Raw genomic sequence first — 22264 nt, forward strand, 5'->3', positions numbered from 1 at the left:
AATTCCAGCCTGGGCCAATTCTACCTACAACTAACTATTCTCTGCATTTTTGGTAGGGCCTAGATCAGACCCCTGCTGCAGTAGGTGCTTCACCTACACTAGTGAGAGACAGTCCCTGCTCCAAAGAGCTGGCAGCCTAAACAGAAAACAGATGGGAGGGGAAACTGAGGCACGGAGCAGGGCAGTGACTTGCCCTGGGTTGGCCAGTGGCAGAGCTGGGAATGGAACTCAGGGGTCCTTAGGCCCAGTGCCAGGTAAAGGTTCCCATGCTGGAGTACTGCTGATCTCTGGGATGCTTGCTGGTCTCCTGGCACTGGATTCTCTCTCCTCTTTTCCAGCGGACAGGAACAGGGGAGGGGAGAAGAGAAGCAAAGAGCTAAAGGTGGGGGGAGGAGGGTGACTAATTTCTGCCCCAAACAACAGAACCTCGGTGCACCACAGGCAGTGAAAAATCCACTGCATGCATTTCAGGTGTGACCTGCCATGGAGGCAGTGTCTGTAGGTGCCATGGGGATGATGTGATGGGGAATGGCGGGGCTGGGCAACGGAGAATGGGAGGGGCGCCCCCGACAGTGGAGGTGTCCAGGCTGCTTCTTGAATCCTCTCGCTCTCTTGCTGCTGTGGGGTTCCACCCCAGAGGTGGCTGCATTTTAGTGGTGGGCGAAGTGATCTGACCAAGCAAGAGCATCTGGAGAGGCTAAATTCTTCACCCCCTCCCTGCAGCAACCCCAACCAGCTCTCCTTGGAGCAGCAGGTGGGGTCCCAGCCAGGATTTCAAGGCCCCACGTTCCGCTGGCGAGGGGGCATGGCGGGGACCCTGCCCCCTCTACACGCCACTGTGTTTTTGAGCCGTTGCCCTGAGCCACCCCCCTCACCTGGCGCAGCGGGGGCAGCCGCACCCCTGCGCTGCTTGGCACTGATCCCTGCGCTTGTCCCCAGGAAGACGCCAGGAGCCTGCAGGCGTATCAGACCAGGCAGAACCCTGCCTCCAGCGCCCTCTCCAAGTGCGTTTCCCTGAGCGGCATCGACCACTTCCCGGATGTGGATGGTGAGTAGGGAAGGCCCCTCCACCTGGCTCCTCGGCTAGGCAACCCCAAGTGCCGGCGGGGGTGGGGGGGGGAGGGACGGACGTCCAGAGAGGCTCGGGGCGCCCCCTTGCTGCCGTGCAGCGCTGCAAAGCCCTGAGCACGGGCCAGGTGTTCTGCCATGTACCTCCCACCTCCTCCTCCTCTTCCCCCTATGCTCCAAGTTCCCCCCCAGGCACTGCCTAGGGAGACCAGACAGCAAGTGTGAAAAATCAGGATGGGGTGGGGGGTAATAGGAGCCAATATAAGAAAAAGACCCAAAAGTTGGGACTGTCCCTATAAAATGGGGACCTCTGCTCACCCTAGCAGTGCCAGCTACTGGCCACCAGGGAGAGAGCTGAGACCAGAGGAAATCCCCAGGACCCGCTCCAGGGCGTTTGAGCTGTTGGATTTCCCTCCTGGCCGAGCCTCCCTTCTTGGGGGGGAGGGTTGGGAAACAGGGGGCGTCTCTCGCTCTGCAGTCCTAGGACAAACCCTTCCCCCTCCCAGCCGGGTTTTCTTCCTCAGCCCTGAACCCACAGGACTTTTGGTTTTGCTGGTGGGTGTTCCACACTGGCCCCGCCCCCTCCCCCAAAGCCCCGCCCCCTTCCTTGAGGGACCCCACCCCTCCTCTGAGCACCTCCCGCCCCTCCCCGCTCACTCCTTTCTGCCCCTTCCTGCCTTAAGGACATAGGGGGAAGGGGGCAGAGAGGGGGCAGTGGCGGGGCAGCCCCGCTCGACAGCTGACGGGCGGGGCAGCCGCTGAAGAGCTGATTGCCAGCCAGCCCCAGGGGTGCGTGGGCCCCTGAGCACCCCCAGGGATGGTGCCTATGCCTGCCCCCTAGCCAACAGGGAGGAGAGGAACTGGGCCGCGTTGTCACCAGCAATCGAGTGCAGCTAGAAGGCTGGGAACGCCTCGCCCGCCCGGTGTTAGCCACTGCCGGGCGGAGGGCAGACTCCTGCCCCGTGGGAGGAAGCCAGATCAAAGCGACCTGGGTCAGCTTCCCACCTGGTCCCCTTGCTAAGGTGGGAGACTCTGCTGGGGGCAGAGAGCCAGGCCCAAGCAGGCTGCAAGGGGCCCTGTGAGGGGAGCGACTTCTCTCTAGGCCGCGAGCGTTTCCCTCGGAGAGCGTCCCCTCCTGCGGCCCTGGTGCTCGGTGAGCTCTCCAGCGCGCCGACTGCTTCCTGTGTGTGTGAGGAAACCGCCAGGCCCTTGGCTTTGTGGCCACGGCCTTGTGGGCCGCCCCTTCCTGAACCCGCTGCGCGTCTCTGGCGCAGCCTCGCGTTTCGGCAGGGAGCTTTCCGTGACTTTGCAGGGTGATGACGTCCATTGGCTTTCGCCCTCGGGCACCAGCCCGGCTCTGAATCTCTGTCATGAGCCATCTGCTGTGCTGCCGTTTCCCTCCTAAATCAATGGAACACCCCAAAATTTGAGCCCCAAGGTGGGGCTGCCTGGTGGGGCCTGCTGCCCTGCCAGCATGGGGAGAGAGGTGAAACTTAAACCTCTCATTCATGCCCTCGGGGTGCACAAAAAAGTGATCAGAGCTGGGCGATTTTGCAAATGGCTAGTTCTAGGGGGCTGTATCTCAAGACCCCCTTACTCAAACAGCCCCCGAGCTGGACCATTAGCCATACGCCTCCCCTCCGAGGCGGCACAGTAAATTTCAAGACAATCCGAGTGAGTGTGGGGATTTCAGAGCACTTGGAGTAGTAGCAAGACTCAGCGTTAACCGGTGCTCTGCTGTTCCGCTCCTGTGTTCTCCGGTCCTTGCGGTATCTCTAGGAAGCTGCAGGGCGCTGGATCGGTATCGTAGTGGTTTGTTCAGTGTAGCCCATGGGACGCTGAACTTGCTGTGAACCTCTTCGCTGGCCTCCGGCTTCCTACCGTCTTTTTGTTTTCACCTTTGCAGAAATCTCCCTCTTCGCTTCCGGGACGGAGCTCGCCAATGGGTAAGGCTCGGAGGCGTTTGCTTATTGTAAAGATCTGCCTGGGTGCTGGGAGCTGTACAGTGGAGGGGCTGTACTTGGAGAAGGAGGATGGTCCTGTGGGTAAGACAGAGGCGTTTGCCTCAGGGGGTCCGGGTTCTGTCCCTGGCTCTGGTATAGGCTCCTTTTGTGACCTTGGGCAAGTCCCCTCCCTGCCTCAGTTTCCCCACCGGTCAAGTGGGGTTAATGATACTGACCTCCTCTGTTAAAGCATTTTAAGACCTATTCCCGAGAGGAGCTTCATCACTGCTGGGCCTGTTGTTCCTTTGTTTCTCTTTTCTATTTAGCTTGCAAGTTTTTCAGGGCAGGGGCTGTCTCTCGCTATGTCTGTGTCCCGTGCCTAGCATGATGTGGTCCTGATCTCAGCAGCTGCCTGTCGATGCTCCCATAATACAAATAATAATAAGCCGCTCCCCAAGCCCCGAAGGGTTAACAGGCTAAGGACCCCTGTTAGTCCAGTACCATATGGAGCAGGTTTCACGGATGCCATACTTCAAATGGGATGGGAACCTGGATTCCCAGCACCGCACGTGCTGTTGCTGAATTGGTGCAGACAATAGCAGTGTGGCTTAAGAATTGCGAGTCAGGTCCCTTCTGCCCCCCAAATCATGAGATTAAAAAAAATAAAACCAGTAAACTTGAGGTTCTTTTTATTTACCTTCTGGTTTGAGATTCACATTTTCAAGCTTCTGTTTCCAGCTGTGAGAGCTAGAAACTTGCTTAAAAAAAGAAGCATCAGCTGAGTTTCTCTCCTAATCCCATGACTCCAGAAGCGAGGGCTTTAAGAAAAGACACCAAATATGAGTAGGGGCCCTACCAAATTCACGGTACATTTTGGTGAATTTCACGGCCAGAGGGTTTTAAAATTGGTCAACTTCACGATTTCAGATGTTTACCTCTGAAATTTCAGGGTGTTGTAACTTTGGGGGTCCCGATTGAAAAGACAGGGCTGCCCAGAGGGGGGGGGGGCAAGTGGGGCAATTTGCCCGGGGCCCTGCCAGGGCCCCCATGAGAAAATAGTATTCTATAATATTGCAACTTTTTCTTATGGAAGGGGCCCCCGAAATTGCTTTGCCCCAGGCCCCCTGAATCCTCTGGGCAGCCCTGTGAAAAGAGGATCATGGCGGGGGGGGGGTGTCATAGGATTGCTATCCTCACTTCTGTGCTGAGCCCAGCTCTGAAGGCAGCAGCCGCGGAGCTTCCTGCAGCTGGAGGAGGTTCGTGGAGGTGATGCCAATCCTCCCCCGCTGCCCCAGCTGGGGGCCCATGGCTGCTAGTCCCGGCCAGTGTCCAAGGACCCCGGCCAATTTGGAGGCCCCCGGAAAAATGGGCACCTTGCGCTCCAGCGGAAGCCGTGGGGGTGGGGCAGAATGCCCAAGCACGGACACCCCGAGGCTGCTGCAGCGCAGAAGTGAGGGTGAGAACTTCTGCGTTGGCTCTGCAGGTGGGTCTGCTCTCCCCACCGAGAGCGGCCGTGCAGGGGGAAGGACAAGTCCTGACCCTCCCCAGCCTGGCCAGGACTAGCAGTTAGGTGCCCCCGGCAGGGATGCTCCCAGCAGCAAGCGGGAGATCGGATTTCACGGGAAGGGCTTATTTTGTGGTCCGTGACACATTTTTCACGGTAGGGCCCTAATTGGTGAGATTCCTGATGCAAATCACACTGCCATGGGGGGAAACGTTTCCCTTGTGTGGACAGAGTCATAGAAGCAGATAACAAGTGGCTGAAAGATTTGCTTGAATAAAGGATCTAAGGGGACATTTACCAGCGTGCAGAACTACAGAGGTGTTTAGGCTCCTGATTTCAGTGGAAGTACCTGTGTGGATCTGGGCCCCGCGGACTCCAGGAGCAAACGCCGATGAGAGGGAGTCCCGGATGACAGAGGGTTTAATGCATCTGGGTGTCCCTTTAAGCTGTCGATTTCATTTTGTTTGCTCAAGCATCCCCTTGAGCTCACTGGTTGTCGAAGTCCTTTCCCAAGCACATCCAGCTGCTGCGTCGCGGCCCCTGGACGTCATGATCCTGGTCGGCTTGTGGAATGTGACTGATGCAAACCCTGAGTAACTCGTCTGAGTCAGGCCGCCAGAATCTCCTGGGGCCCCAGCTCTCACTGCCGTGTGAGCCCAGCCAGCATGCTGGGGTTTGCTCCGGCGCTTGCGGCCCTGCCCAAAGCCCCCCCGAGAGGAATGGGAAGGCGTAGGTTCAGTTCCCGGCTCGGCCGCAGACTCCCCTGTGTGAGTTGGCTCAGGCTCCGGCTACACTGCAATTAGACACCCGCCGCTGCCAGCTGACTCAGCCGGAGCCCCAAGCGGCTGTTTAATTGTGGTGTAGACGCTCCGGCTGCAGCCCAAGCTCTGGGGCCTTCCCACCTCGCAGGGTCCTAGAGCCCGGCCACCACGGCTGAGCCACAACTTCAAAGCACGGCTGGTTTTAGAGGAGTAGCGGGAGCCCCCGCATCTGCGGATCCGGGCTGGGAGGCCCGGTCCAATACACTGCACAGTCTCGCCTGCCACTGATCAGCCACCTCCCAGCTGGGCTGGATCCCTAAAAGCCAGCGAGCGTCTCCGGTGGGAAGCGGGCGGGGTTTAGTGCCGCGGGCCGGAGGAAGAGCTGCGTCCGTACGGTGTGGGAGTTGTTACCTGATGAGTCGGGTGTCTGAAGAATCAAACTGGGTAGAGTCTGGGCGTGTGGGGTCAGCCCTTCCTGGGCTGGGGGAGACAGGCCAGGAGCCCGCAACCAGGTTCAGTTCCTGACCTTGGGCAAATCACTTAGGCCAGATCCTCAAAAGTATTTAGCAGGGCTGTCAAGCGATTAATCACAGTTAATCGCACTGTTAAATAATAGAATATCATTTATTTAAATACTTTTGGATGTTTTCTACATTTTCAAATATATTGATTTCAATTACAACCCAATACAAAGTGTACAGTGCTCACTTTATATTATTTTTTAATACAAATATTTGCACTGTAAAAAAACAAAAGAAATAGTATTTTTCAATTCATCTAATACAAGTACTGTAGTGCAAGCTCTTTATCATGAAAATTGAACTTACAAATGTCGAATTATGTACAAAAAAACTGCATTAAAAAAGAACAGGAGTACTTGTGGCACCTTAAAGACTAACAAATTTATTTTAGCATGAGCTTTTGTGAGCTGCAGCTCACTTCTTCGGATGCATAGTGGCACCTTAAAGACTAACAAATTTATTTTAGCATGAGCATTCGTGAGCTGCAGCTCACTTCTTCGGATACATAGCTATGCATCCGAAGAAGTGAGCTGCAGCTCACGAAAGCTCATGCTAAAATAAATTTGTTAGTCTTTAAGGTGCCACAAGTACTCCTGTTCTTTTTGCAGATACAGACTAACACGGCTGCTACTCTGAAACCATGCATTCAAAAATAAAACAATGTCAAACTTTAGAGCTTACAAGTCCACTCAGTCCTACTTCTTGTTTAGCCAATCATCCAGACAAACAAGTTTGATTATATTTGCAGGAGATAATGGTGCCCACTTCTTGTTTACAGTGTCACCTGAAAATGAGAACAGGCGTTCGCATGGCATTGTTGTAACCAGCGTCGCAAGATATTTACGTGCCAGATGCACTAAAGATTCATATGTCCCTTCATGCTTCATCCACCATTCCAGAGGACATGCATTCTTGCTGATGACGGGTTCTGCTCAACAACAATCCAAAGCAGTGCAGACTGACGCATGTTCATTTTCATTATCTGAGCCAGATGCCACCAGCAGAAGGTTGATTTTTTGTTTTTGTTTTGGTGATTCGGGTTCTGTAGTTTCCGCATCGGAGTGTTGCTCTTTTAAGACTTCTGAAAGCATGCGCCTCACCTCGGCTCTCTCAGATTTTGACGGCACTTGAGATTCTTAAACCTTGGGCTGAGTGCTGTAGCTATCTTTGGAAATCTCACATTGGTACCTTCTTTGCGTTTTGTCAAATCTGCAGTGACAGTGTTCGTAAATCAAACAACGTGTGCTGGGTCATCATCCGAGACTGCTAGAACATGAAATATACGGCAGAACGCGGGTAAAACAGAGCAGGCGACATACAATTCTCCCTCAAGGAGTTCAGTCACAAATTTAATTATCGCACTATTTTTTTAACGAGTGTCATCAGCATGGAAGCATGTCCTCTGGAATGGTGGCTGAAGCATGAAGGGGCATACGGATATTGAGCATATCTGGAATATAAATACCTTGCCATTTTGGTTACAAAAGTGCCATGAGAACGCCTGTTATCACTTTCAGGTGACATTGTAAATAAGAAGCAGGCAGCAGCATCTCCTGCAAATGTAAACAAACTTGTTTGTCTTAGCAATTGGGTAAACAAGTAGGACTGAGTGGACCTGGAGGCTCTGAAGTTTTGCATTGTTTTGTTTTTGAGTGCAGTTATGTAACAAAAAAATCTACATTTGTAAGTTACACTTTCACGATAGAGCTTTCACTGCAGTACTTGTCTGAGGTGAACTGAAAAATACTATTCCTTTGTTTATCATTTTTACAGTGCAAATATTTGTAATAAAAAATATTAAGTGAGCACTGTACACTTTGTATTCTGTGTTGTAATATAAGTCAATATATTTGAAAATGTAGAAAAACATCCCAAAATATTTAATACATTTCAATTGGCATGCTATTGTTTAACAGTGCAATTAATTTTTTTAATCGCAATTTGTTTTTTTTGAGTTAATCATGTGAGTGAACTGCGATCAATCGACAGCCCTAGTATTTAGGTGTCTAACTTCAACAGAAATTAGCGGGGCCTAAATCAGGAGTGGAGTGGAGCTCCCTAAAAGTGGGTGGGGCCCACTGGCACCTGAGACCCTGCCTCTGTGCCACCCCTTTCTGCCAAGACCCCCCACCCCACCCCCATCGCTCATCCTTATGGCCAGTAAAAAGTGATGGGGCCGTGGCCCCCTGGATCCCCCTGGCCTAAATACTTGTGAGATTTTGGGCCTTCGTCTCTGCATGTCTCAGCTCCTCGCTGGAGATAACCGCGCTTCCTGCCTCGCAGAGGTGCTGTGAGGATAAACGTTTCACAGAGGGACGGGGGCTCAGTAAGGGGGACAGAGAGAAATATGCCATCTAGAGGAAGACTAGCTCCAACCCAGGGCTGCCCGGGGGCGGGGGGAGAAGTGGGGCGATTTGCCCCGGGCCCCACAGGGGCCCTGCGAGCCGCTCCAGGTTTTCAGTGGCACTTTCGTGGCAGGCCCTTCACTAGCTCTGGGTCTTCGGCAGCGGGTCCTTCGGAGTGAATCAAGGACCCGCCGCTGAATTGCCACCGAAGACCCGGCCCTGCCCCAGGCCCCCCGAATCCTCTGGGCGGCCCTGCTCCAACCTAAGGGCGTAGAAAAGGCTTGAATGCTGCTTTTGGCGGGAGAAAGACCTGCGAGCAGGGGCAGAGACGGGCCTGCTGAGAAAATCCTTAGCGCTGCTCCAAGCTGGGGAGAAAGCTTCCGTTTTATTGCTCTCCGGTTGTGGTCGCAAACCCAGCCTGGGCTGTGCTGAGAGGCCAGGATCGGGCCTTACTTCATTCACTGGCTGGCCCAGGCAGGCAGTCAGCTGTGGCCACCTGCCTGCTATTAACAGGCTCCATTCATATTTATGCCTTGGGCAAAGCCTCCCCCTAGTGGGGTGTCCTGGCAGCTGCAGATACTGCTGGTCTCTGCTTCCTGCGAAAGGGGGGTATTTGTCACAGGTAGTAAGGGAAGGGTTTGAGATTCTTGGGAGGTTGGCACCAGACTTGTAAAGATTTGAAGATGCTGATAGGCACCTACTGAAAATCGCACTAGGCACCAAAATGCCTTTACAGATCTGGTCTCAGGCCTGGCCGCTTGGCCCGTCTGTCACAGTTCACGGCCTTCGCATATTTCAGCATCGCCATCTCTGGCTGCTTTACTGCAAGTCTTGTGCTATTCAGTGGGGTTTTTCCTTAAAGCTCTAGCTTCTGGGGTCATGTGATGGGAGACCCTCTGGTTTCTTTTCTTTTCTTTTTTTTTAAAGTAAGTTTCTAGCCCCTTGTAAAGTTTGGAGATGTGATTCCCTAAAAGAACTGGGAACGGAACCCACCACTTGCTCCTCCTATAGTAGATCTGGCTCCCCTCCCAGAGCTAGAAAAGAGAAGCCATGTCCTGGTGCTCTGACCATCAGGCTCCACTCTCAGGGCTGGGAATGCAAAGCTTGGATTTGTGAGTCCCTCGCTCCGACCACTAGACCCCGCCATCTCCCTGAATGTCTCCCAACCCGCCTGTCACACACTGCCCTCCATTGTTTGTGTCTGTGTCAGGCGGGGCAGCCAGCGACGAGGGATCTGTCGCTGGAGCTGGTGGGAGGGGATGGATGAATGAATGAGAATGGAGCCATGGGCTGCCAGTACCTTGCTCACCGAGAGCAGCTTCACGACTTGAAAAGGAAAATATTGGTTTGTTCTGGCCAGTCCTTGTGAAAAATCATGGGTGAAATCCTGCTGGCCTGCGGCAGAACTCCCAGGGATCCAGTGAAAGCTGTGAGTTAAATCAACACATGTCTCTGTGCTACTAACAGCACCTCAGGTTATTAGAACGGGCAGGGTTTAGGACAGGAAGTGAAGACGTAGGCCATATCCAATTGAAACTGCAGGGGTGGGTGGCTGGAATGTAGCTACCCAAACTGGGCCTTACCAACCCCTATTTCTGCTGTTTGTTTACTTCTGCTGGGCTTCAGTGGGACTAGTCAGTTTCATTTGTACTTAAGGTTGATTTCACATCTAGGCTGTAGCTAAGGCATTGGACTGGGACTCAGAAGACCTGAGTTCAAGTCTGGTCTCCTTCTGCGACCTTGGGTAAGTCACTTAGGCCCATAGGTCCCAAATCCCATTGATTTCAATAGGAGTTATGAGCCTCAATACCTCTGACTGAAGGTCTGTGCCTCAGTTTCCCAATCTTACATGGGGGAAAATATTTCTTCGCTTGTCCAGTTAGTGTGAAAACTTGTGTGCCCTCTTGGCCCTTTTCTACACACAATCGTGTGCCACTTCAACCACACCGGTATGGTTCAAGCCATGCGGCCCCTTTAGTGTGTAGGGGCCTGTTGAGTCTTGAGAAGACAGGCGGGGGGAGGAGGAGAGCTGAAAACTGTCTTCAACTATGTTAGGGGGTGCTACAAAGAGGACGGGGATCAATTGTTTTACGTGTCCTCTGAAGATAGAAGCAGCAGCAATGGGCTTAATCTGCAGCTAGTGAGATTTAGGGTAGATAGTGGGAAAATCTTTCTAACTCTCAGGCTTGCAAGGGAGGTTGTGGAATCCCCCTCATTGGAGGTTTTAAGGACAGGGATGTCAGAGATGGGCTGGGTTTACTTGGTCCTGCCCAGCCGGACTTGATGACCTCTTGATGTCCCTTCCAGCCCTACAGTGCTATGACTCTTTGTACAGCTCCTAGCACAATAGGGCCCTGTTCTTGGTTGCGATCTCTAGGTGACTGTAATCTCTTTGAGAGATTTTAAAACTTTTTACAACCCAACCTCTCTGTCCCCGTTGGAGATCATTCTGCCACCAGCACGTTGCCCTGGAAACGAGCGCTGCGGTTCGTGTGGGGCGTTATGACTTCAGTGCAGGGTGGGATACAGGCGCCGGGGCTGGGAGGGGAGCCGAAAGCCTTTGATCATTGCAAACTGGTGAGGTGGGCGGGGACAAGTGAAAGGTGACTCGGTTCATGTGTTGAGTCTGATTTAGCTGGAAGCTTCCCCTTCCTGTTGGGAAAGTCCCCCTACAGCCAGATCTCCGCTTAAAGGTTTCGCCAGCTTAGCAGTTAGGGGATGTGATTGTTTAATGACACAACCGCGTCGCAAAAGCCCTAGTGTAGATGCAGCTCTGCTGCCTAAAAAGTGCTTTTGCTGCCATCGTCGATTTTTCACCCCCCGAATCAGGACCAGCGATTGCGGCAAAGCACTCTTTTGCTGGTATAAATACATCCAGTCCAGGAGGGTTTTTGCTTGTGTAGCTATACTGGCAAAGCTTTTCAATGCAGACAAGGCTGGGTGGTGCCCTGGGGAGGCACCCTGGAAATCTTGACTCCCTCCAAGAGCGCTGACCCCTGGCTTCCCACCCAGGAAAGGGTCAGGGAAAAACCTTAAATTGGGGTCTGTGGACCATGTGGGTATGAAATTCCGCCTCCTTAATCCCATGACTCCTGGAGCTGGGGCCTTTAAGAAAAACCCCACCCGATACCGCCAGAACTGGCGATGCTGAATTGTCCTGGACAGCCAAGCCCACGCTGAATGCACCAGCCCCATTGTATTCCCTCCGTCCCTGTCGATTGCAGCCAAGGGTGGGGTGACCAGCTCACCCCTGTCCAACCAGCTTTCAGCTGCCGTTTATCCCTGCACTTGCAATGAGATCGTGGCCCCGTTTCCAGCCAGCGAGCACGTCGCATGCCTCTGAGCTCTTTGCGGCCACACAGACGTGTTAATTGACCTCTCCTTAATGGGTCTGCCTTGCTCAGAATTCACCGCCGTTAATTAGCGCTGAGGCTCATTCCCCACCCGGCCTGGCAAACAGAGAGGCCCTTGTGCGCGGCGCCGGCCCCCTGGGAGCCTGGCCCGTGTTTGCTCAGGGCCCTGGCACCGGTATTCTCGGTGGGCGATGGGGCAGTGAGAGGTGCCGGCTTGCAGCGGCAGGGCAAGCCCCACCCCTGCCAATCTTGCTGGCCTCTAGTATCTGTAAGACAGTGATGCCCAGGGCAGGAATGCAGCTCCCCCTGCTAAGAGCACAGGGGGCTCCCTCTCCCCCCCCCCCCCCAGGCTTGGGGTAAGCAGCTCCCTATCCCATAAGCAGCACTTCCACCCTCACTCCACAGCTCTGGCTCCCGCCTGCCCCAGAACAGCCCCTCTCCTTGGCTGGTGCAATAAGAACTCCCATGTTGCAATCTTCTTTAACCCCGGGGAAAGCACAAGACGCCAGCCCGAGCGGGGCCCTGTTGTGCCCGGTGCTGGCCATACCGGGAGATGCTGCCTGCCCTGAGCCCATGTCCTCTAGGGACCAGGGTAGGTGGCTCCCTGGGGCCTGCTGCCGTGGACCCCAGTCCTGCTAGGGGTTGGGCTGAGACCCTCCAGCTGGTTTCACGGCTGCTCCCGAAGGCGGAGGACCTTCGTTCCGAGTGGGAGACCCGGCCCAGCATGGTATAAAGCGGCTGTAGCTGCCAGGCAGCTGGAATCTCACACCATCATCTCACCTCTAGGCCCCTGGGCTCTGCTGGTGTCTTTGACTGGGATCCTCTGCCAGGCTCCCGCACCTCCCGACCCTGCCAGGCTGCAGATGTCCAGGTCTCCGCCCACCCCGTGCTGCCCTGCCGAGAGAGGATTACCATAATCTCCATCCATCCATCGCCTGTCACAGCCCATTCCCGTCTTCATTAGGGGGGGACCGGCCAGCCGGGCGCTTTGTTATTTCAGGGCTGGGATTACTGAGCGGTGCCTCTCCCCTGGCTTTGATAAAGGCCGATCTCTCGCTGGCTGCCTGCAGGGCGCCGGGTGTAGGGAGGGTAACTGGAAGCTGGAGTATGTGCCGTGCGAACCTGGCCTAGATCTGCGTCCGTTTCACTCCGCGGATGGGACCCTTTTCTCTCCGCCTTCCCTTCCCTTCCCTTCGCTCAGCCCAGCCCAGAGCCTGTCCCAGGAGAGTGGGGGGAGGGTGCTTCCTTATCGCTCTGCATCTCTTGGCTTTGGAATCAGGTCTGTGCCTGGGACCGTCTCCTGTCCTCGCTCTGTGTGTGTGTGTAACATATCTGTAGTCCCTGGGGGGCGTGACTTCTGGAGCACGCCTCACCCTGCCAAGGCCCGAGTGAGGGCCTCCACGTGTGGCGAAAGACGCAGGATGAGGGACCCCCCGTGATGCTAATGCAGGAAACGGACCCTGCTGGAGCGGCATCCATTCCTTTACTGGGGATGGCCCGTTCCGCAACCCTGGTGCGAAGAGTCTGCCTTCCTGATGGCGGTGACAGAGCCTCGGGGCTGAAATTTCTGTGCGGAGGCAGGCAAGCGACTTGTCCCAAGGTCACCCAGGAGGCTAGTGGCAGGGCTGGGATTAGAACCCACATAGCCCGGGCAGTCCCTTAACCACAAGTCCATCCTGCCTCTCGTGGTACAGCCGGCAGGTTCCCACCCTGGTTCCTGCAGCGGGCCCAGTGACTCGGGGCAGGTCTCGTCGAATCTCGACGTCGGGACAGCGGGATCGGCCGGAGGGGGGATGAGGGGAGGAATTTACCTGTAGTTCTCCCCCCTGGCCTCCGCTTTGGGTTGATTTGTGCAGACTAGTTCGTGTCCCATCTCCCTGGAGCAAGCGGGTTATAAGCTGCTGCCCATCACCGGGGCTTCTGAGCGCCTGAGCTCAGGGGTGTGTGAAATCCCCCCCTCCCCTCGCCCCCAATTTCCTTCCTGTGCAAAGGGATTGGGGCTACAAACCCAGTTGCCCAGCCCAAGCTCTAAGGCTGCCAAGCAAACAGAGGGCTCTGTGTGCGCGTCGCCCAGCTGGGGACTGCAGCAGCCGCCCTGGGTGTCGCTGGGGCTGCTCAGGGCGCTGGCCCCTCCCTATTTCCTGGCCTTTAAACAACAACAAGAAAACAGGGGGATTGTTTTGTCTTTAGCGCCTGTGGGTTTTTTGTTATCCTCCTTCCCCTGCAGCTTTAATGCCGGGAGCTGTGGACAGCTGGACGCTGCCGGGGAGGCCGGAGACCAGGAGAACCAGCGCCGGGAGGGGAGCCCTCTGGGACGAACCCTGAGCTTCCTCATGAAGATGACGGGCAAGTCGAAGGTAGGAGGGACCGTTCGGTTTGTGACCCAGCCGGGGACTGGCAGTGGGGGGAGCCCGGGGGCTCCTGGTTGGAGCTTGTGATCAAGAACTCCTGGGTTCTCTTCCCAGCTTTGGAGCGGGAGTGTTGTTTTGTGGTTGGCGCATGTGAGTGGATGTCAGGACTCCTGGGTTCTCTTCCCAGCGGTGGGAAGGAAGTCTTGTCTAAGGGTGAGAGCATTTGAGCAGATGACAGGACTCCTGGGTTCTTTTCCCAGTTCTGGCTGGGGATTGGGGTTCTGCTGGTTAGAGCATGTGAGTGGGTGTCAGGACTCCTGGGTTCTCTTCCCAGCTCTGGAAGTGTTGTCTAAAGGTTAGAGTGGGGTGTGGGGACGCCCACGCCTGCTGATGCTGGGACCCCATCCGCTAAGGAAGACGGTGGGACCTGTGGGAGACCTCTCCTCCCAGGCTGCCTGGCAGCTCAGTAAGCGGCATTTTCTGTGAGATGTTTGGCTCATCACCCCGGTGCTTTTGATCCAGGCTGGATTTGAATCAGTGACCTAGTGGTGACGGATTCCCTGTGATCCATCCGCTGCCCTGGAAGGAAGCTCCATTGGGATGTAACCCACCCTCCCGCTCTGCCATACCCTGGAATTCCCCTTCGTCGGGCTGGCTGCTCAGCCTCTTTGTTCCTCAAAACCTGGTGTATCCGCAAAGTGAAAACCTTTTCCTGCCTCATAAAGGAACAGGGAGGCGGTGCAGCAGGAAGGGTTGGTTTCTCTAGCAAGCGTGTGCACCGCTCTGCCTTGCCCACCCCGGCTTTCTTTAATCAGGTCCAGGTCCTGGAGCCTGTGTTTCAGAGTCTCCTGCCGCTGCGTTCCAGGAGATGGGCACAGGCAACAGATTCTCCCAGGAGAGTTGTGCACTAGCAGCCATTAGTGAGTACACTGAGCTCAGGACTCTTGGGTTCTGTCCCAGCCTCCTTGGCCTAGGGATGGTCCTGCTCTCTCATGCCTCAGTGTCCTGTTCCAGGGGGCTAATGTTATTTACCCACCTTTGTAAAATGCTTTTGAGAGCCACACGTGACTAGTCTCATGTGAGTGCCGAGAGCCATTATTTAGGATTGCCTGGCAGCCCCCAGGAAGCAGCTAGTTGGCCCCTTCTGACTTGAGCTAACGGGGAATCACCATCAGCAATACAGGGCTCATGACACATAGCTGGGCAGTGCCAATTCCCTCCACTGGAGGGCAGTGGTGCCACACGCACGCTCGCCCATTCAGCACACTGCAGATTTTCACGCTGGCTTGTCTCGCCCTTCCTCTCCGGGGCTGGGCAAACAACAGGAAACGTTGCTTTTCTCTCGATAGCATCTGCAGGGTGCAGCCTCGCTCCTCCTGATGAGCGTGGATTAGGCAGCTGGGTTAAACCCCTCTTAGGCTCTTTTGCAGAGCTCTGGCTCCGTAGCCCCCCGGCGCAGACCGTGCAGAGCAGAGTGCCGCGGGCGAAGAACAGGTGCAGCTGTGCACGCTTGCCCAGGTGCATCATGGGTTTCCCCCTCAGCTTCCTCCAAAGCATCCCTCAAGAGATTGGGGGGTGGGGTGGGGACCTCTCTGACCTGATCCCATGCGTGGCACAGATGTGGGGCTGAATTCACCAGTGCAGAGCCCAGTAGAAGGGGCTCGAACCTCCCACAATCCTGGAGCTGGCTGGAGTAGGGCCTGCCCTAGCCCTTACTGCTTTTAGGGTCCCTAGGCTGGCTACCTTCAGTGAGGGGTGCACAGCGCTGGAGCAGCTGGTTCTGCTGTACCCTCGGCTGCTGCACCCAGCACACCACCTCCGGCCCTGCTGCTGGCTGGGGGTCCGTAGGATTGAATCCCGCCCCTGGAAGCAGGGCTGTGAACCCGCCGCTCTGGGAGCTGCAGAAACCATTAATCCCGACCAGCCTCCCCAATGTGATCCTTCCTCTCCGTTCAGGGGCGAGGCGGATGAGCAGCCAGCTGTTAACAGTGCTACCAGCCAGCCCAGAAATACAGCCTTGCTCATCCCCCCTTTTGCACGGTTGGGAAACTGCTGGCAACTTTCACCTCTTGGCTCCCAAGTGTGGAGGAAGGAGAGGGAGGGCGAGGGAATGCCTCCGCTCTCCTTCAGAGGCTGGCTTGGGCCTGTTTTTATGCTCCATTCAACAGCTGTTTCCAGGTCTGTTCCCTCCTGCCCCCCCCTCCTCGGCCTGAGATGATCCAGGCCATCGCTTGATGCTTGAGTCATGGGGCGCCAGGAGGTTGTAGCCATTTAAACCGTCTCCTGTGCGTTTCGCTGTTGCTTATTAATCATGGGAGGGAGGGAGGAAGGTGGGAAATGGAATGAAAACCTCTCTGTGCCCGGGGAGCCCTGTCTGAGAGTGGGGCCCCCTTGTGCTGTATGGACACACGGAAAGTCCCGGCCCCAGACAAAGGGTGGAAGGGGAAAGCGGGGGCGGGGGAGGGAGATGCCAGAGGTCACCCAGCAGGCCAGTGGGAGCATCTTTGATCAGAGGATCTCAGTGTCCTACAGACACGATTGAGCTAAGCCTCGCAGCACCCCCTGCCTGCTTTCCAGAGACCGAGCCCTGGGGCCGGAGGGGATTTGCTTGAGGTCGCTCCGCAAGCTGGTGGCAGAGATACTGCCTGGAGAACCCAGGAGTTCTGGCAGCCGCTCCTGTGCTAACCAGAGGATGATACCTCCTGCCTAGCTGTTGCTTGTGTGTGCAGTTAGCGGGAGGCCAGGGGTGCAAAGGAAGCATTAGAGATGAGCAAGAGAGAGAGATTTGAGGCTGGTTAGAAAGCCCCAGGGAAGCCGGTGTCAGCCGGTTTGGATCCAAAGTGCTTCCTGGAGCCTAAGAAGCGGCTCGAGAACAAGGTTTGAACTGCCCTGTGGCTGCGAGTTTGTTTTGCTTAGAAGGGATCAGACTCGGGACATGGGTCAGGGGCCCCCGGGAAAGTTGCTTTCGTAAATTTCCTTTTGAGTAGTTAGGCGACTGAGCCTCTCATTTCAGGGAAGGAGAAGGTGTCAGTTCCTTAGCCTCTCCCCCTTGCCTCTCCAGGAAGTCTGGGATTGTGGTCACAGGGCCGTAGTCAGGAACCGGCCGTTTCTGTCCAACTTTAACGCGATCTCCAGCCGGGCGGGGGAAAATCATCTGTTTAGACGTTCTTTGCCAAACCGGCAGGACACACAGGGCTTCATGTAACAATTGCATCAGGCGTTCTGTCTGCCTAGCAAAACAGGGCTGTGCTTAAACTGGGAGTCCAAACTCTTCCCTGCCTCACTGGCCCTTCACCCCCAAATACTAAACCACTGGCCTTTAGAACCGACATCGTCAACACAGGGCTCTTCATGAAAAAGCTCAATAATGCTTCGTCCTTCGAGGCTTTCATCCAGGGATCTCAAAGCACTTTCCAAAGCAAGAGAGAGCTAATCTCTGCTTTATAGATGGGGAAACTGAGGCACGGGGAGGGGAAGTGACTTGCTGAGGTCACCCAGCAGGCCAGGGTCAGAGCCTGGACTAAAACCCGGCTCTGCTAATTGCTGGCCCAGTGTTCCAGCCGCTAGACCGGGGTAGGCAATCTGTGGCACGGGTGCTGAAGGCGGCACGTGAGCTGATTTCAGTGGCACTCACACTGCCCGGGTCCTGGCCACCGGTCTGGGGGGCTCTGCATTTTAATTTAATTTTAAATGAAGCTTCTTAAACATTTTAAAAACCGTATTTACTTTACATACAATAGTTTAGTTATATATTATAGACTTATAGAAAGAGACCTTCTAAAAATGTTAACATGTACGACTGGCACACGAAACCTTAAATCAGAGGGAATAAATGAAGACTTGGCACAGCACTTCTGAAAGGCTGCTGACCCCTGTGCTAGACTATGCAGCCTCGTGTTTTAAAAGGGGCAGGGTAATTTTATGGCCTGTAACTTTGTGCCTCTCTTAGGGGTTGACCCTCAACCTTCGATCCTGACATGGGGGAGATATGGAAATCCCAGTCCAAACTGCCCCGCTGGCTGGAGAATTCGACTCTCACTCACCCTAGAGAAAGATTCGAGCTGTGAATTCGGGCCTGAACCCGTATCGGGATCTGAGGTCCCCAGTTCAGGTCTCCATTTCTGACATTAGCTCTCTTTGCTTGAGCCCCTGCCTGTGATCTGTGTTCCAGGAAATCCTGACCCTATGCAACAGCTAAAGAGGAGGTGAGAATAAAAGCTGCTCTCAGATGGCTGGGAATAGCCTCAAACTTCCCAGCAGGACTAAATCCCTGGCCATGAATTGCAGCACCATGGGGAGATGCTGCTAGGTTCCTAGTTGTGCAGCTAGTGGGACTGTTTGCAAGTGACACACATGTGCAGAGTAATTTACCCTAATGGCCTGAGCACAGGACTGGGGCCCAAGAACTCCTGAGGTCAGACCCTGCCTTTGACACTGATTCCCTCATGTCTGTTGGTCTCCAAGCCTGAGCTTTCCCATCTGTAAAATGGGGGCTTGGGGTGACCAAACTGCCCCAGCTCCCAAGCGGCAGTGGGCTTGCAAAGCCCCGTGCAACTCCCCAGGACCCTACTTTGCAACGTGGAAAGAGACTAGGGGCCAGAGTGAAATCCTGAGACGTTGTCGAGCCAAGGAGATTGCCTGGTGTATGGGGAGCTCTCCGCCGTCGCAAGGCCAAAGCGGAAGGTGGGGGGAGGGGTGCTGGAACGTTTCTTGCCCCCACGTTCCCACCCTGTCGCCTCCCGGCTCCCACCTTTGCGTTACCTCCTGGGCCCTGGGGTGTTGCCAGCTTCCCAGCTGGCGAAAAAATGCGGCCCGGCTGTTACGTGCCCAGATCTCCGCTCCCGCGGGGTATTTTTGTCTCTCCCAGCGCTGCACTCCAGCAATAAGTTTCAACGGGGCCGCCCGCCCGCGGGTTTGAATCGCCTTCAAAGTGGCACGGCGCGGAAGTCTCTCCGCTCCCCGACCCAGCCACTAATTGAGCCCAGCTGCGCTGTGTTTCTGGGATGGGAGATGGGCCCTGGCTGAGTGATCCGGTTGGGCCTCTCCAGTGCTGGCCCTGGCACATCAGGACACGTGTTGTAATGCAGTTGGCCATTCCAGAGCAAGGGATTTTGCTATAGCTGCGTGTCACCTGGCTCTCTCCTTTCTTAGCTGTCCAGGTTAATGAGCCAGGAGCTAGCTTCCCCGATAAGCATCAGAAAGAGCCTTTTCTACCACGCTACACTGCATGGATTTCCCCAAGTCCTCCTCCAACAGGCAGCCTGTGAAATAGGCTCTGTGTTCTGGGCTGTGGAGGGCGTGGGGAGGTGGTGATTCTCCAGGAGGGGCTCTCTCCATGAACTGAGCCAGTGTTGTGTGGAGGAGAGGTGGAACAGAACCTATTTCTGGTTCTTCACAGTCCTCTGGCACTTTTTTGCCTGAGTGTTAACCCTGAAGTCCTTGCCACTGTCCCTTGGGGGTGTTCACATTTTGCGTCCTTCAATTCCCCATGCAGTTTCAACTGAGTACGGGACTCTTCTTTACCTCGTGCCCTAAATGGTTCTGCCGAGTTGCTGTGTATCCGTTCAATAGCAGCAGTGCTCCGCCCCAGAGATGGCTGCATTACCATGCTGAGTTAGCGAGCCTTGTGCAGCGTTGCTGTGAGCTACTAAACAGCTGCTGCATTCCGCCGCAGAGGTGGTTGCATTTCTGTGATGAGTGAGCAATCCCTGTGCAGTAGTACTGTGAGCTGCGATACAGCTGACGTGGTCCAGCCCACAGGTGGCTGCATTTCCATGCTGGGTGGGTGAGTTGCTGTGTAGCATTGCTGTGAGCTACTACAGAGCTACGTTGTTCCCCCCTGGAGGTGGCTGCAGTTGCATGCTTGCTGAGTGATCCCTGTACACTGTTGCTGTGAGCTACTAAACAGTAGTCATGTTCCACCCCAGAGGCAGCTGTCCTCTAGCAGTGGGCAAAGCAAATGCAGCAGGCAGTTTGTGTGTCAGTTTGCGAAAGGTTTGGAAGCGCTCTTCCGCCCAAACACTGCTCCAGTGTCCCCTTTTCTTCAACCTCTACTATTTTTAGATGTGACTCATGTTCTAAAATCAGAATCGTGTGTGTGTTTTAAAAATAAACCCGCCGAGCTGCTCATGAGCGTTACGTAGAATCAATGCTGGCCTGGTTTGAATATTTCACTGGCTAATGAAAACAAAGACAAACACATTGTCCCAGCGGTTAGGATGCTGTTTTAATGGCTAGGGCTGGGCCAGGGCAGAACTTCCTGGGAAGTGATTTATCACATGCTATGGCCGCTCTTACGGCAGTTCAAAGATCCTCTTTCATGACCCGTACTGATGCCCACTGAGTGCTTCCATTGACAGCAGGACACTTTGGATCTGGCTGTTAAGAAGCAGGTGAAACCTGCCCACACCTTTATTTAAAGAGACAGGATCCCAGCCCAAGGGATGCAGGGAATCCGCAGGTCAGCCTGTTTCAGGGGCTGATCCTGCAAGGTCCTGATGCCTGGCTTGGATGGGAGGCCGTGGGGAGGGGTCTTCTCAAAGGCTGGTTCAGCTGTGTAAGTTAATTTTATAGGCCCTGCTCTGTGATGCAGAGGGAGAGGGTTGCCAGTTTTGGTGGGACGTACTCCTGGCGCTTTCATCACATGACATAATTTTTAATTTAATATTCATCTTTAATTCCTGGAGGCGCCAGGCCAATCTTGGAGGGTTGGCAACCCTAAATGAAACCTTAATCTGTCACGGTCTAAATAGGGTAAGCCGGCGGGGGACAAAGACTGACAAGGAGGGGGCAGGGACAGGGGTTAAACCCCAGATCCAGCCGCCGCCACGTACTGGAGGCAGGAGCCGATCCCAGCTTGGATCCAGATCAGAATTTCTTAACCGACCTCCTGTCCCGCCTTTGGGTCAAAGCAAGTCCCTGGATCGGAACAGAGCGGAAGCAGGTCCGAACTTTTGCACCTGGGCTCCGTAGCAAGAGGAAAATGAAATCAACAGGACCAAATGCTGTGACCCCTGTGGAATTTATATATATGTAAATCATGTGATTTTTTTCGCTAATCACGTGCACACAATATGTGTGTATAAATATAGAGAGGGTGTCGGTGTCTATGTCTAAGGGGGGAGGGATAGCTCAGTGGTTTGAGCACTGGCCTGCTAAACCCAGGGTTGTGAGTTCAATCCTTGAGGTGGCCATTTAGGGAGCTGGGGCAAAAATCTGTCTGGGGATTGGTCCTGCTTTCAGCAGGGGGTTGGACTAGATACCTCCTGAGGTCCCTTCCAACCCTGATATGCTCAGAAAAAAATATATATCTTTCTCTCCTCTCATTTGTACCTGATGAGCAGAAGGTTGAAAGCAAGCAACAGATGCTAATTGTGCTCCTTAATGCCTTACTGGAAGAGGGTCAGATAGCAGGGTGATGGGCAAGGGATAGGATAGGATTTTTGTCAATAAACACTGCTCAGCATTTCTGACACAGGTAACTTACAAGGGATGGAACCAAATGATGGGTCTGAAACTTCCCCAGGGTCTGGAAGGTACATAGGGGGTGTGTGTGTGAGATGGAACATTTTGAGTTCAGCCTCACCTCTGTAACTTAAAACACTGAGCATGACACATCAGCAGGTGGGGGTGTAGCTTAGGTCTGTAATGAGAGGTGATGGGGTAGGAAAGTCCCTGCTGAAGAGCGACAGCAGTGATATAATGGGGGTGGGAGTGGAATGTTTTGAACAGCTGAGTGGGATTCCTACCTGTACACAGAAACTCTTAGTGATTGAGAGGTACCAGCAGACTGAAGGAAACTCATTGAGCTGCCAGTCATAGTTGGAAGGAGGAAGCATCGGACACAGTTTGGGTTAGTTTATGCAGACAGGGGTGGGTGTTACAGGATCCGGGGTTATTTGCATAGGTGCTGGCATTAGGGGGGCTGTTGCACCCCCTGGCTTGAAATGGTTTTCTTCATATACAGGGGTCACAGTTTGGTTCGATGGCTCTCAGCACCTGCCCTATAAAAATTGTTCCAGCATCCCTGGTTATGTGGTATCTACTGTCGGAAAGTATGTAGCAAATCTGCATTGTGGGGGAAAATCTGCATAATTTCAACATGAAACTGTTGAGCGGCGACGTGGAGGAGGATCTGAAAGAAAGGGGTGTGTGTCTGGGGGAGGTCTGGCAAGGAAGCACTATAATAATACCTTACCTTCTTCTAGCAGGATTGCCAAGCAAACACAAATGAAGCCACGCACCACCCCGGGGGAGGGAGGAGGTGGTGTTGTCCCCATTATACAGATGGAAAAACTGAGGCACAGTGGGTGGACACATCTCAGACTCCACGTCACATGGTGAGAGGTGCCAGTGAAATACATAGAATGAACAGGGAGTTAGTATTGTAGCCAGGAGTCCAGATTTCCAGGCCCCTCC

The 22264-nt window shown here is 54.4% G+C and overlaps 1 protein-coding gene across 3 annotated transcripts in view; it reads left to right on the forward strand.

Annotated features, from left to right (window-relative positions):
* The window catches only part of ARHGEF2 (Rho/Rac guanine nucleotide exchange factor 2), a 126743-nt gene that overhangs the window by 26149 nt on the left and 78330 nt on the right, over nt 1-22264 (forward strand). For all 3 annotated transcript variants that reach the window (XM_039512712.1, XM_039512709.1, XM_039512710.1), the window contains 3 exons: nt 940-1048; nt 2975-3014; nt 13723-13852. In XM_039512712.1, coding sequence (XP_039368646.1) covers nt 940-1048; nt 2975-3014; nt 13723-13852 — 279 coding nt within the window. The remainder of the gene's footprint in view (nt 1-939; nt 1049-2974; nt 3015-13722; nt 13853-22264) is intronic.

This window comes from Mauremys reevesii, linkage group 24 (genome assembly GCF_016161935.1).
Source record: "Mauremys reevesii isolate NIE-2019 linkage group 24, ASM1616193v1, whole genome shotgun sequence".
Lineage (NCBI taxonomy): Eukaryota > Metazoa > Chordata > Testudines > Geoemydidae > Mauremys > Mauremys reevesii.